The sequence below is a fragment of the Myotis davidii genome, unplaced genomic scaffold (genome assembly GCF_000327345.1).
Source record: "Myotis davidii unplaced genomic scaffold, ASM32734v1 scaffold1330, whole genome shotgun sequence".
NCBI classification, from domain to species: Eukaryota; Metazoa; Chordata; class Mammalia; order Chiroptera; family Vespertilionidae; genus Myotis; species Myotis davidii.
Genome location: NW_006283826.1, coordinates 2158606 through 2170004, shown reverse-complemented (window position 1 = coordinate 2170004; position 11399 = coordinate 2158606). Strand labels below are relative to the sequence as shown.

General features: G+C 53.7%; 1 protein-coding gene across 1 annotated transcript in view; it reads left to right on the top strand.

The window, feature by feature from the left end:
- Positions 1-11399, top strand: part of KSR2 (kinase suppressor of ras 2) — a 272026-nt gene that overhangs the window by 147765 nt on the left and 112862 nt on the right. The window contains exon 5 of the mRNA XM_015567589.1: positions 5177-5361. Within this exon, the coding sequence (XP_015423075.1) occupies positions 5177-5361 (185 nt within the window). The remainder of the gene's footprint in view (positions 1-5176; positions 5362-11399) is intronic.

Below are 11399 nucleotides of genomic sequence, written 5' to 3'. Positions count from 1 at the left end.
AGTGCGATTGAAACTTTGTGGCCCATGCGCAGAAGTCGGTATTTTGTGGAAGAGCCACACTCAAGGGGCCAAAGAGCCGCATGTGGCTCTCGAGCCGCAGTTTGCCAAGCCACAGTTTGCCGACCACTGGCCTAGACAGCTCTGGGTCTGTGCAAGCACGCCTGTAAAATGGGCGTGTATGTGATAAACTCCTACAGAGGGATTAATAGAACGATTAAGGACAGGCTTTGAGTCCGGCCGGAGTGGCTCAGTGGTTGAACCAGTCAGGACACATGCTCGTATATATATATATATAATGAATACATATATATGAATATGTATATATAATGAATATATAGCAGGCTTTGAAGTCAGTGGAATCTGTGCCCACACTCCAAGCCTTTATGGAGTTGTGATCTGGCATATTAACTGTTGAAAACACCAGTTGCCCTAATTATGAAGTGGAGGCCATAATTGTTCTTCTCCCAAATGAGATAGCATGTCCCCAGCACAGGGCCTGACTCCTGTCCACTCAGCCCGCCGAACCTCAGTGCTGACGTCAGCAGTCCTGCGTGCTGGAATCACCTCCCAGGTGGGCTCGTGCAGGCCCTTACCCTCCCTGCAGGTTCATTACCACCCTCCTCCCTCCCCAGGCACTCTCTGCAGCAAACACTTCCTATTAGAAATGGATAGTCAGGGTGGGGGGCCAGCCTGGCCCGTTCATAGCATCCAGACAAAGTGGACCCACTGGAGGGCTGCCCCTCCGACTCACTTCCTCGAGGAGCCTACCAGCTTTTATGGGATGTGCATTGGAAGCACGAGGGAGTTAAGGGAGCTCTCAGTACAGAAATGCCAGGGTCTGTTCTGGGCCCTGGAGATCCACTTCTAGATAGGTGGACAAGGCCCACGGTCATCACATAATCAGAAAAACATGTGTGTCCTCTAAAACTGTGGCCAGAGCTTGAAGAAACATAGAGGTGCTGTGACAAGACCCAGCCAACCCCAGGAGGGCGGGGTCAGGATGTGAAAAAAGATACCAGGTGGCAGAAGTGGCCGCTCTTGGGGTGAATTAGGCTTCAGGAAGTAGGATTTGGGGGTTACTTTGGGTGATTTGTTCATGGTCAGGCCAAGCCAGAGAAGGGAAGGGTCTGGGTCCAGTTTGGGTGGAAAGATAGCTCAGGGACAGGGCATTCTGGTGGGACCTATACCGGGAATTGAACCATGAATTTACGTAACATTTTTTCAATCACCATCTCTTCCTACCCCTTCTTTCTTCTTTCTCACCTTCTTTCAATTGCTCTTCTCCTTGTCCTTCATTCTCTTCCTCTTTTTCTTCTTCTTAGTGTATTTTACATAAAGCTGTATGCCCGGAAATAATTTGGTGTGGTGTGAAAGCTTATTTTTCCAATTTTAACTATTAAAATGCAAAAATATCATTCATGGGTCGTCGAAAAGCATGGCATGCTCCTGCACCCCTGGGGAAAGGCATCCGCCGCGAGCTCCCGCTCCTGCATTTGAAGGAGTCCTCGTGCTCCTCTGGCGCCAGAGCCTGGTTTATTAATGCCACGCTTGGGGTGTGCTCAAGCCAGAAATGAGGGTGGCCACCTACACTGTAGCCAAGGAGCAGAGTGGCCTCTCACGAAATATCCTCCCAGTGCTAGCCCTACCAGGCCCTTGGTTTTTCTTTCTTTAAATACATTTGTATTGATTTCAGAGAGGAAGGGAGAGGGAGAGATAGACACGTCAGTGACGAGAGAGAATCAGTGATTGGCTGCCTCCTGTACGCCCCCCAGTAGGGATCAAGCCCACAACCTGGGCATGTGTTCTGACTGAGAATGGATCCAGGACCTCCTGGTTCATAGGTCGGTGCTCAACCACTGAGCCACATGGGCCTGGCAGGCCCCTGTTTTTTCAAGCCTCCCCATGCCTGGAATCTGAGCACTTGAATTGAGGGTCTGTAGGTACCCCTGCCCCTCCCTTCTCACCCAAGAACTGGTGCTATTTGATTTCGAAGAGGGCCTCTCCTGGAGGCCTCCTAGTAGGTCATCAGATCAGGCCAACTGCTAAGGACTTAAAGGGCCTGATGGAGTGGTCAGCCAGCTCACTGAGCCACGTGGAAGACCAGCAGGCATTTGTTCCAGTTTTGGGAAATGGTTGTGTTCCAGTAAACGGGTTAGCGCGTAGTGCTGTGCAGGGTGGTGTGGGAGAATGTGAGCTCACGCCTGTCCTTCCACCATGACTGCAAGGACCTTGTCTGTTCCCAGCCCTGTCATTTCCTCCCAACTGGCCAGGCCAGACGCTCCAGACACTGCTAATGAGACGCTGAGGGATTTGGCCGGGTGATGGCTCTTGAGTTCAAGAGGACACAACCCCACACTCAAGGAAGCTGAGGGTGAAGAGGCCATGTGAGCTGGTGGCTCTGCGTAACCCAAAGCCCAACAGACCCTTGGAGCAGGAAATGGGGCAGAGCCGAAACGCCAGATGGGGAGGCCCCTCGGTGTTCTTTGTGGAGGCGGCTGGCTAATGTGTGCTGAGCTAGAGCCTTCTGTGTGCAGAGCCAGCTAGAGACCTAGGCAGGGGGTGGCCAGGGGCTAGAGAAAGAAAAGTAAGCTGTGTCTATCCTCAGGGATCCTACGCTTCCTTCCTGCCTTTCTCCCATCCTCTCTGTCCTTTATTCATTTCATCTTTCCATTTTCATCCTTTCTTCCATGTTCCCTCCCTCTCTCCTTCCCTCCCTTCCTTCCATCCATCCACCCATCTACCCATTCTTACCTCCATCCATCCTTCTGTTCATCCATCTACCCATCCACCCACCCATCCATTTATTCATCTTTTTAATCCATTCATCTGCCTGACTATCATTTGTTTATATACACCCCTTCTCTGCCCCATCTGTTTAAGGCAATTGGACTCTCATTAAGCTACTGTTAAACTTGTGCTGGATTAGACTTGGTTCTCCTTGTACAACAAGCATGTCAAACTTGTGGCCCTCAGCCCGCATGTGGCGTTTATTTGGCCCATGTTAGCCTTGAGTTTGACATGCTTGTTGTACAAGGACCTGGCCTCGTCACTTGGTGGCCCTCACAGTTCCCATCTGTGGTTTGGGGATGACAGCAGTATCACAGGCTATAGGGTTTGACTGCACCCTTTTCATTTGTCGGGGGGAGTGAGTTGAGAGTTGGTGGATGTTTCAGATAAAAACGCAGCCTGGCTTCTTTGAGGTTCTTCCCATGCTACACAGACACCGAATTTAACCTGATCATAGTGACGTTAACAATGGGTGACCTGAACCCTCGTTCTGTGCTAGGCCCTGTGCCAGGCACATGATCTCGTAGAATTGTCATGACATACCCCGTAGGTAGGTGCTGTTATTTTTCTCACTGTCCAGTTGAGGAAACTGAGGCCCAGAGGTGAGAGCACTCTTCTGAGGTCACTGTCAGGACCCGAGCCTGGTCTCCCTGACCCCAGGGCCGGGAAGTTTCACTCCTAAGTGACACTGTCTCTTTGGATTTGCACCACTGGGTACTCGTGTGGCATGAATGCCACCGCTTCCCTGCTTCCTGCTCTTCTCCGCCATGGCCAGGGAGAGCCACCACCAGGTGCTGCTGCAGCGGGAGGCACATCCTGGGCCTGGCCACAGGCCCCTGGGGAGATGACACACAGGGCTGACGGCGGGCCCTGTGAGGGGCGGCTCCGTGGGCCCCCCTGGGCTCCTTACAGCGGTGGAGCAGCAGGCGCCGGGGCAGGGCTGCTCACATGGGAGCCCTCCAGTCTTACATGAACACACCATCCTGGGCGCTCCTTCCAGAACTTGGGCATTTGCAAGGAGGGTTCACTTTGGCCACAAGAGGGCGCCCAACTCCTGGCCAGACCTGAGTGGGGTGCTGTGAGGAGGTGGGGAGAACAGTGAGCTTAGCTTTGGATGCCATTTTAAAGCAAACTCTCATAACCTGATCACCTAAGCTCTTCAGAAGTGGGGGCATGTTTCCAAACCAGCTGGGGAGGTTCATTCTATTCAGCGGGTGCCAAGCAAGGATCTGAGAGCACCAACAATGGAAACCACAGGTTCCTGCCCTCAAGGAGCCCGCAGTCGAGTGTGGAAGACAGGGTATTAGAATGCAGTGTGGTAAGTGCCAGAGTCTTAATCCAGATCGGGCACTGAATCAGCATTCAGTGAGCACCTACTGTGTGCAGGTTTTGTGCTATACTTGCCAAGGACAGAGAAATGAACAATACAGAATCATTGCCTTCAAAGACTCAGTCCACCTGGATGATAAAAACTGAAAGAGCGAATTTGGAAAAATAGGAAAGCACAGCCACAGAAACATATACAGACTATTTTAGGAGAATTGAGGAGGAACAGCCAACCCAAGCCAGGGCTTCTTAGAGGGAGAACACTCGGCCCTGCTGGGGGCATTGGGTGTCAGGGAAGGCTTCCTGGAAGGGAGGACCCCAGGGACAAGTCATAAAGGACCAGTGGGCATAGGAGCCATGTCTTCTTTATCCATGTACACAGTGGAATGCTACTGAGCCGTAAGAAAGGATGAAATAGTGCCATTTGCACAACATGGATGGCCCTTGAGAGCGTTACGCTAAGTGAAATAAGTCAGAAAAAGCTAAGAACCATATGATTTTACTCATGTGGGATGTAAATCTGAACCTTAAGAACACAAACAGCAGTGTGGTGGTAGCCAGAGGGAAGGTGGAGGGGGGAGGGGGATCCTAATACGATGTAAATCTGAACCTTAAGAACACAAACAGCAGTGTGGTGGTAGCCAGAGGGAAGATGGAGGGGGGAGGGGGATCCTAATACCAGGTGGCAGGAGAAGATTTGACTTTGGGTGGCGGGCACACGGTGCAATATACAGATCGTGTAACATAGAAACCCACACACGAAACCTGTATGTTCATGTTGACCAATGTCACCCCAATCAATTTAGTAAACAAATTAAAAAAAAGACAGATGGGGATTAACCAGGCAAAGAAGGGGATGGTATTCCTGGCACTGGGGCCAGCATAAGCCAAGGGTGGGAGGTGAGAAACGGGGCTGGCGAGGGCCGCAGGCCCGGTCAGGGTGGGAGTGGGTGTTGGGCGCCGCGCTAAGGAGATGGGCTCTCCCTGCTCTTGTGTGTGTGTGTGTGTGCGCGCGTGTGCGCGCGCACACACACACACCTCCCTCTCTCTGTCCTCCTTCCAGAGCCAAGAAGAAAAGCAAGCCCTTGAACCTCAAGATCCATAGCAGCGTGGGCAGCTGTGAGAACATCCCAGCTCAGCAGCGCTCCCCGCTCCTGTGCGAGCGCTCCCTCCGCTCCTTCTTCGTGGGACAAGGGCCCTTCCTGCCCTCCACCCCTCCGGTCCACAGCGAGGCCAGCTTCTCCTCAAGTAAGTCCCTGTGCCAGGGCTGCGCTCTCTGCCAGGTGCACGCTCTCTCTGTGTTCCTTTTCTTTGGTGAAAATGCTCTTGAAACGTTCCCCGAATACGCCTCATCTGCGTCTTCCTGCCACCTCCCACCTGCGCCACACACGCCTCTTTGAATGGATTCAAGGGAAGGGGTGTCATCGGTGCTCCAGGTCGACTGGCTGTTGTCATTGGCCCGGCAGGTGTGTAGGGATAACAGAGGGAAGCCAGCGTGCAGGGAATTCAAGGATGGGAATGTCAGCTTTTTCTCTCTCCTGTTTCTCTTTCTGTGTGGATAAGGCTCCTGTGATTATGTTTTGTTATTTCACCCTCCCCACACAGGTCAGCACAGTGTAACCTGTACGTCGCCAACATGCACTTGGGTTCACACTGGGCTGAGCACGGCCCAGGGTGGTTTACATTCTGCTCCTGTGGATTCTGCTGCAGATAAAGTTGTTATTACTCAGAGCGGAAATGGAACTTTCTGGCGATCAAGGGCTGAGGTCTTAGAGGGCACTTAATCTTCTCCTCCCGGAGGCCCGTTTTGCAGAACAGGCACAGCCGCTTTCAGAGGGGAGCCCCTGAGGAAAGCCCAGCTAGTCTTCTGGCCAAGACAAGATCTCTCTGTTGTTGTCGCTAACCCTCACCTGAGGACATTTTCCCCATGCTTTTCAGAGAGAGTGGAGGGGAGGGGGGAAGGTGGTGGAGAGAGCGACGGAGAGGGAGGGGGAGAGGAGGAGGGAGAGGGAGAGGGGGAGAGAGAGGAATAGGGATGTGAGAGAGACACATTGACTGGTTGCCTCCCACATGCGCCCCAACTGTGGCTGGGGAGCGAACCTGCAACTCAGGTACATGTTCTTGACTGGAATTGGAACAGGTGACCCTCTGGTGTGCAGGCCGGCATTCTAACCACTGAGCACACCATCCAGGGCCAAGACAAGATATTTTCTTTCCTGGGAACTCAGGAGGAGCGGGGCCGAGCTCAGTTTGCAGTCCACTGATGTGGAGCCTGCATCCACGTGGGAGCAGGAGGCCCATGTGGACCTAGGGCAAGTTAGGGAAAGTTCCAGAGCCTGGCTTGTTTAGGCCCAGGGGTGCAGGCCCTGAACGAAGCAGACCAAAATAGCGCTCACGGCCCACGGCAGCACCAGAAAGCCAGTTACCAGTTAGTCAGGAGGGATCACTGCAGAGGCCAGACCTGCTCCGTGACATTGGCCTGTGTGGCAGGCATGTGGCTGTCGGAGGGTGGCTCAGTGAGCCCGGGTGAGGAAAAGATGTGATGACGTAGCAGGAGAGTGAGACAGTGGGGGGAGGCAGGACGTCCTTGCCCTAGGGGAAGTGCCTGGGTTCCAGTCCCACCGTGGTTGCTTTTGAGCCCTGTGCCTGACCTTGAGCAAGTTGGAGAGCCTCATTGAGATTCCGTCTCCTCGTCTATAAAATGGGGATCACAATAGAGGCATCTCATAGATGTGTGTGAGGATTAGATCAGCGCATGTGTGTCGAGCTGTCTGCACAGGAAGTGCTTCATCACTGGCAGCTGTTAGGATATGTATCAGCTCTTTTCTCTAGCCCCTCCTCGAGGGTTTGGCCCCAGCTCTGTTCTTTCGGTCTGGCCAGAGCAGAAACACCTATAGCTGGTTTAAAAACAAAACAAACATGGGCTGGCACATTTAGATCTCGCCTCCTGCCAGAGAGAGTTGCAGACGAGGAAGCCGGGCTGAGTTCACCGTGGCTCCCAACATTGGCACCTGCGCTGGTCTCCCTCCAAGAGGCGCAGCTTCTCCCTGTGCCTGTGGCGGGAGCAGCTCCTGGCTGAGAGGCCCTGGGAGCACAGGTGCCTCTTGGGGCAGCGCTGGTCCTTGTGGACAGGGAGGTCCCTGGGTCTCTCTGAAAGGAGGACGAGTGCATGGAGCCTCACTGGGAGAATGAGTGTGTAAACAAGTAGTAGCTGGACCCTGCACACCAGCCCCGTTTGCGTTGACCCTAACAAATGACAGAACGAGGCAGCCTGGTGGCACGGGCTCCACATCGGGCCGCGGGAAGCTCGCCGAGTCTCCGTGCTGCCACCAATTGCCAGTGTGACATTGTCCCTGCCTTGCCACCGTCAAGGCTGACCACACTTTGAGGCAGGCATTGTTATTCCCATTTTACAGATAAGGAAACTGAGGCTCCAAGGTGAATGATGTTGCCTGGGTGGTAGGTTTTGAACCCAGGCCCAACTCTAGCCTGCTCAGATTCCATCTCTTTCCTGCAGTGAGTTCCTGTCTCTATCTCCCAGGGTCTCAGTTTCCCCAACTAGACAATTAGAGACTCCACGAGGGTCTGTTTCAGAGCTTAGGAACTCTGTAATCCTAAGGCTCACCCAGTGAGCTTCCCCTGGGTACCTCCTGACTCACTGAAAAGGCTGGTGTGGAGACTCCGCGCCGGGCTGTTGGGAGAACACAGCTGCTGGGCGCTGGTTCCCGCCCCCCCCCACCACCACCCTGCTTTTAATTGTCCCATTCTCCCACCACTCTGAGTTTCAGAAGAGAACTTCCTGCCTCTAGTCCCCCCACCCCCCCACCGTGCCAGCCAAGGGAGCCCCTGGGGCGGTGTCCCTACCAGGCCGAGTCTGCCTACCGGTTTGTCACTGTCAGCCCTGGCTGAGGCTTCGGTGTGAGGGGAGATGACATGCCATCTTACTACCCCCGACTGTAGTGCCGGGAGACAGCATTAGGCTGAGGAGGACCGAGCTGAGCCTAGCCTCGGGCCCTCAGGGTGCGAGCCACCTCGGATGGGCTGTGAGGACTTCACCTCCTCAGGACTTGTCCTACTTCCCTGGTCTGGGGGTGACCAGCTGGGGAGGGAGGGGAGTGGCAGGAGCCCCGAGTATGGAGGGATCTGTCTCCAAGGCTAGCCATGCACAGAACAGGAGGATGGGCTTCCACTGTGCTCCGTGGAAGGTGCTGACTCAGGAGGGAACGGCTCCCCAGAGAAGCAGAGGGCGGTGGACTTGGCTCCCGTCCCCGCTGCATTTCCTCACGTTGCCTTCTCGCTGGCCATGCTGCCCTAGGACCATCTGATCAGATGCCCTGCACGCTTTTGGTCCAACAAGCTGTTTGCCAGTGACCCCTTGAAGGGTCTCTCTGAGCCCAGCTGCCTTAGGTCAGGCAGCCTCTATGACCCCTGTAAAGAGGCTTCTTCAGAATGAGAAAATGCCTGCTAGATGGAGGGAACCATTTCATACATTACCAGCTGGTGGAAGCGATTTCGGCTTGACAGCAACTAAGTGGTTGCTGAGGTGTCACTGGGCGAGTCACGGAGCCCTGAGCCCGGCTCTGCCTGCAGGGACAGACAGTGAGGACAGAATGAGGAATGCATGTGAATGTCCTAGCACAGGGCGGGGGCTTTGAGCCCCAGGTTCCAATAAAGGGTGGCGTTGGGAGTGATTGCTGTACGCTGTGCGCTGGGATAGTGTGTGACGGTGATGAAAACGGTGACAGTAATAGCCACTGGCATTTATTGTGTGTTGACAAGGCTCCAGGCACCACCAAGCTGGCTAAAGCAGCTTCCACCTGTTATTTCACGTAAGCTTCCCACTCCTCCATAAGGTAGGTGCTCTTGGTACCCCATTGCATAGACAAGGCAGCTGGGGCCGAGTTTACGGAACTGACCCAAGGTCACCAAGTCGGGAAGGAGGTGGAGTTTGCACTCATTCGGAACCCGCCACCCTACCATCCCCTGCGGAATGAGATCGCAAAGCCGCCCTCACGGAAGCCTGCTTGCTCTTCAAGTATAGGGACCTTGTTCAGGTTGTCGCACTTGCACAGCTGGGAGAACAGCCTGGCCCCGAGGCTGCCTTCGAGAGAGCAGTGCCCGTACTGGCTCACCAGTCGGTACTGCCCAGGACTCAGTGTCGATCGATATTCAGAGCATCCATGGTCCCAGGTGGTGGCCATCCCTGGGGTGGGGGTGGGGGACCGGCAGCTGCAAGAATGCAGCTCCAGCTTCTGCACCTCATCCGTCCTGGGGATGAGGAATGACAGGGTACTTCCCCCCTGCAGTTTTCTGTGTGCTTCTTTATGAGCTGCCTGTGGGGGTCCAGCACTCAGGGCAGCAGCCACTGGAGGGAACAAGTGACTGATGGTCCCTGGACGTCCCCATCTTGGTCCTAATGACACCAGCTGGAGTTCTGTCCAAGGCCCCTGTCTCATGAAATACTTGAGGAGGTGTCTTAGAAGGCGGCATGCCCTCCCCTCCCCCATCTTACTCTGCCCTCTCTCCAGCTCTTCTCCAAGCAGCTCCTGTTCTTTGTCCTGGGGACCAGGCAACAGACAGCTGTCCCTCTGCCTGGTGTGCCTGGGGTTGAGGCGGGCGCCTGATTTGGGGAAGGAGGCAGCAGCAGGTAGCAATAAAGACCGATGAAGGTTGAAATATACTTGAAAAATCTCAGCATTTAAGGGACTCCGTGACAAACAAGTTAATAAAGTTAAAACCAATTAACATTCAAAAAAAAAAAAAAAAGACCGATGAAGCCGAACTGCCTACTCCCAAGAAACCAGCCACCGGAAGGGTTATAAAGAGACTCGGTATGGGGGTGATTATATAATGGGGTTTAATGAGCCTTGAGGCCAAGGTTCATTACCCCCTGGGAGAGGGGGAGGAGGAGCCTGTCTTGACTGAAATTTGCTGCCTGAAAACCACATTCTCACCTTAGAATCCGGAGAGAGGTCGAGAAGATTGTGTCTGACCTGACTCAGTGGCGGCAATTCCAAGGGGAAAACATATATCTCGTTGGAGCAACCCAGAGAGCTTTTCTCCCCAAGAATGCTGCTCCCCACCTTTCCACCCCCCTCACCCCCAGCAAACACAGAAAGCATCTGTATTGCCGGTCATTGGCGCTGTGTTTTAGAAACCCAGGTCCCAGCAGGTCCCTGACGTACTGACCGTCTGCTCCTGGCCAGGCAGGTGCCGATCTAGATGCTCCGTAGGCATCAGTATACACACCCGGAAGCAAACAGAATGACAAGCACGGTTCCTGACGAGCACCACGGTCCCTCCACCATCCGCTCCCCGCCTGCCTTTACAGCGCGCTCTGTGTCTAGTTCTGCTGGTGCCGCTTCCACGGTTTAAACCGGTTGGACCAGGGCTTCCCCACGTGTCTCCTGGACCACCAGCGACAGCGTCGCCTTTGCTAGAGACTCGCATACCTGCCTTCTTCCTTCCAGACCTGCTGCATCGGGAGCTCTGGGGGGGTCCAGCGCCCGAGGGTCACCAGCCCTGCAGGGGATTCTGAGGCGAACGTTGGAGAATCACTCAATTCTATGATGAGTTTTAGTTTTAGTTTTTATTTTGCAGTATTTCAAATTTACAGAAAAGTTGCAAGAAAACACGCAACTTCACGCAGACCCGTCTGTTTTGAACATTGCCACACATTCGCTTTCTCTCTCTAATCCCCCACCCTGAGTTCGCTCTTATTTTTATGAGCCATTTGAGACTAGGTGCATACTTTCTTACGTAACCACGCAGAGTTACCAGGTTCAGTAAACTTGACCTCGAATCAAGACTTTAATCAGCAAGTGTTCCAATAGGGTCCTGGATAGCAAAATTTTTTTGGCATTGCATGCCCAAGATCACATATTACATGTAGCGGTGTGTCAAGCTTGAACGGTCCCTCAGCATGGTTGGTTGTGACTCGGACATCTTTGATGAGTAGGGACCAGCTACGTTACCGAATATCCCTCATTTGGGTTTGTCTGATGTTTCCTCGTGGTTAGACCCAGTCTGTGCAGTGTGGGCAGGAACCCTGCAGTGGAGCTGTGTCCTTCTCCTTGAGGGCCTCCCTCCTTGGAGGGACCAGGGCTGCTAGACCTTTGAATTTTTCAAAAGAAGGTGAGGACCGTGACTTTTATTAGAAACCCCTCTGAGTTATAAATGTCAGCCCCTCACCACAAATCTAACATGTGTGAGGTGGCATTCATCCCAAACGTGTGTGGGCCGTATTGGGTTTTGGGGCTCCCAGTTCTCAAGCTCTGCTCTAGAAT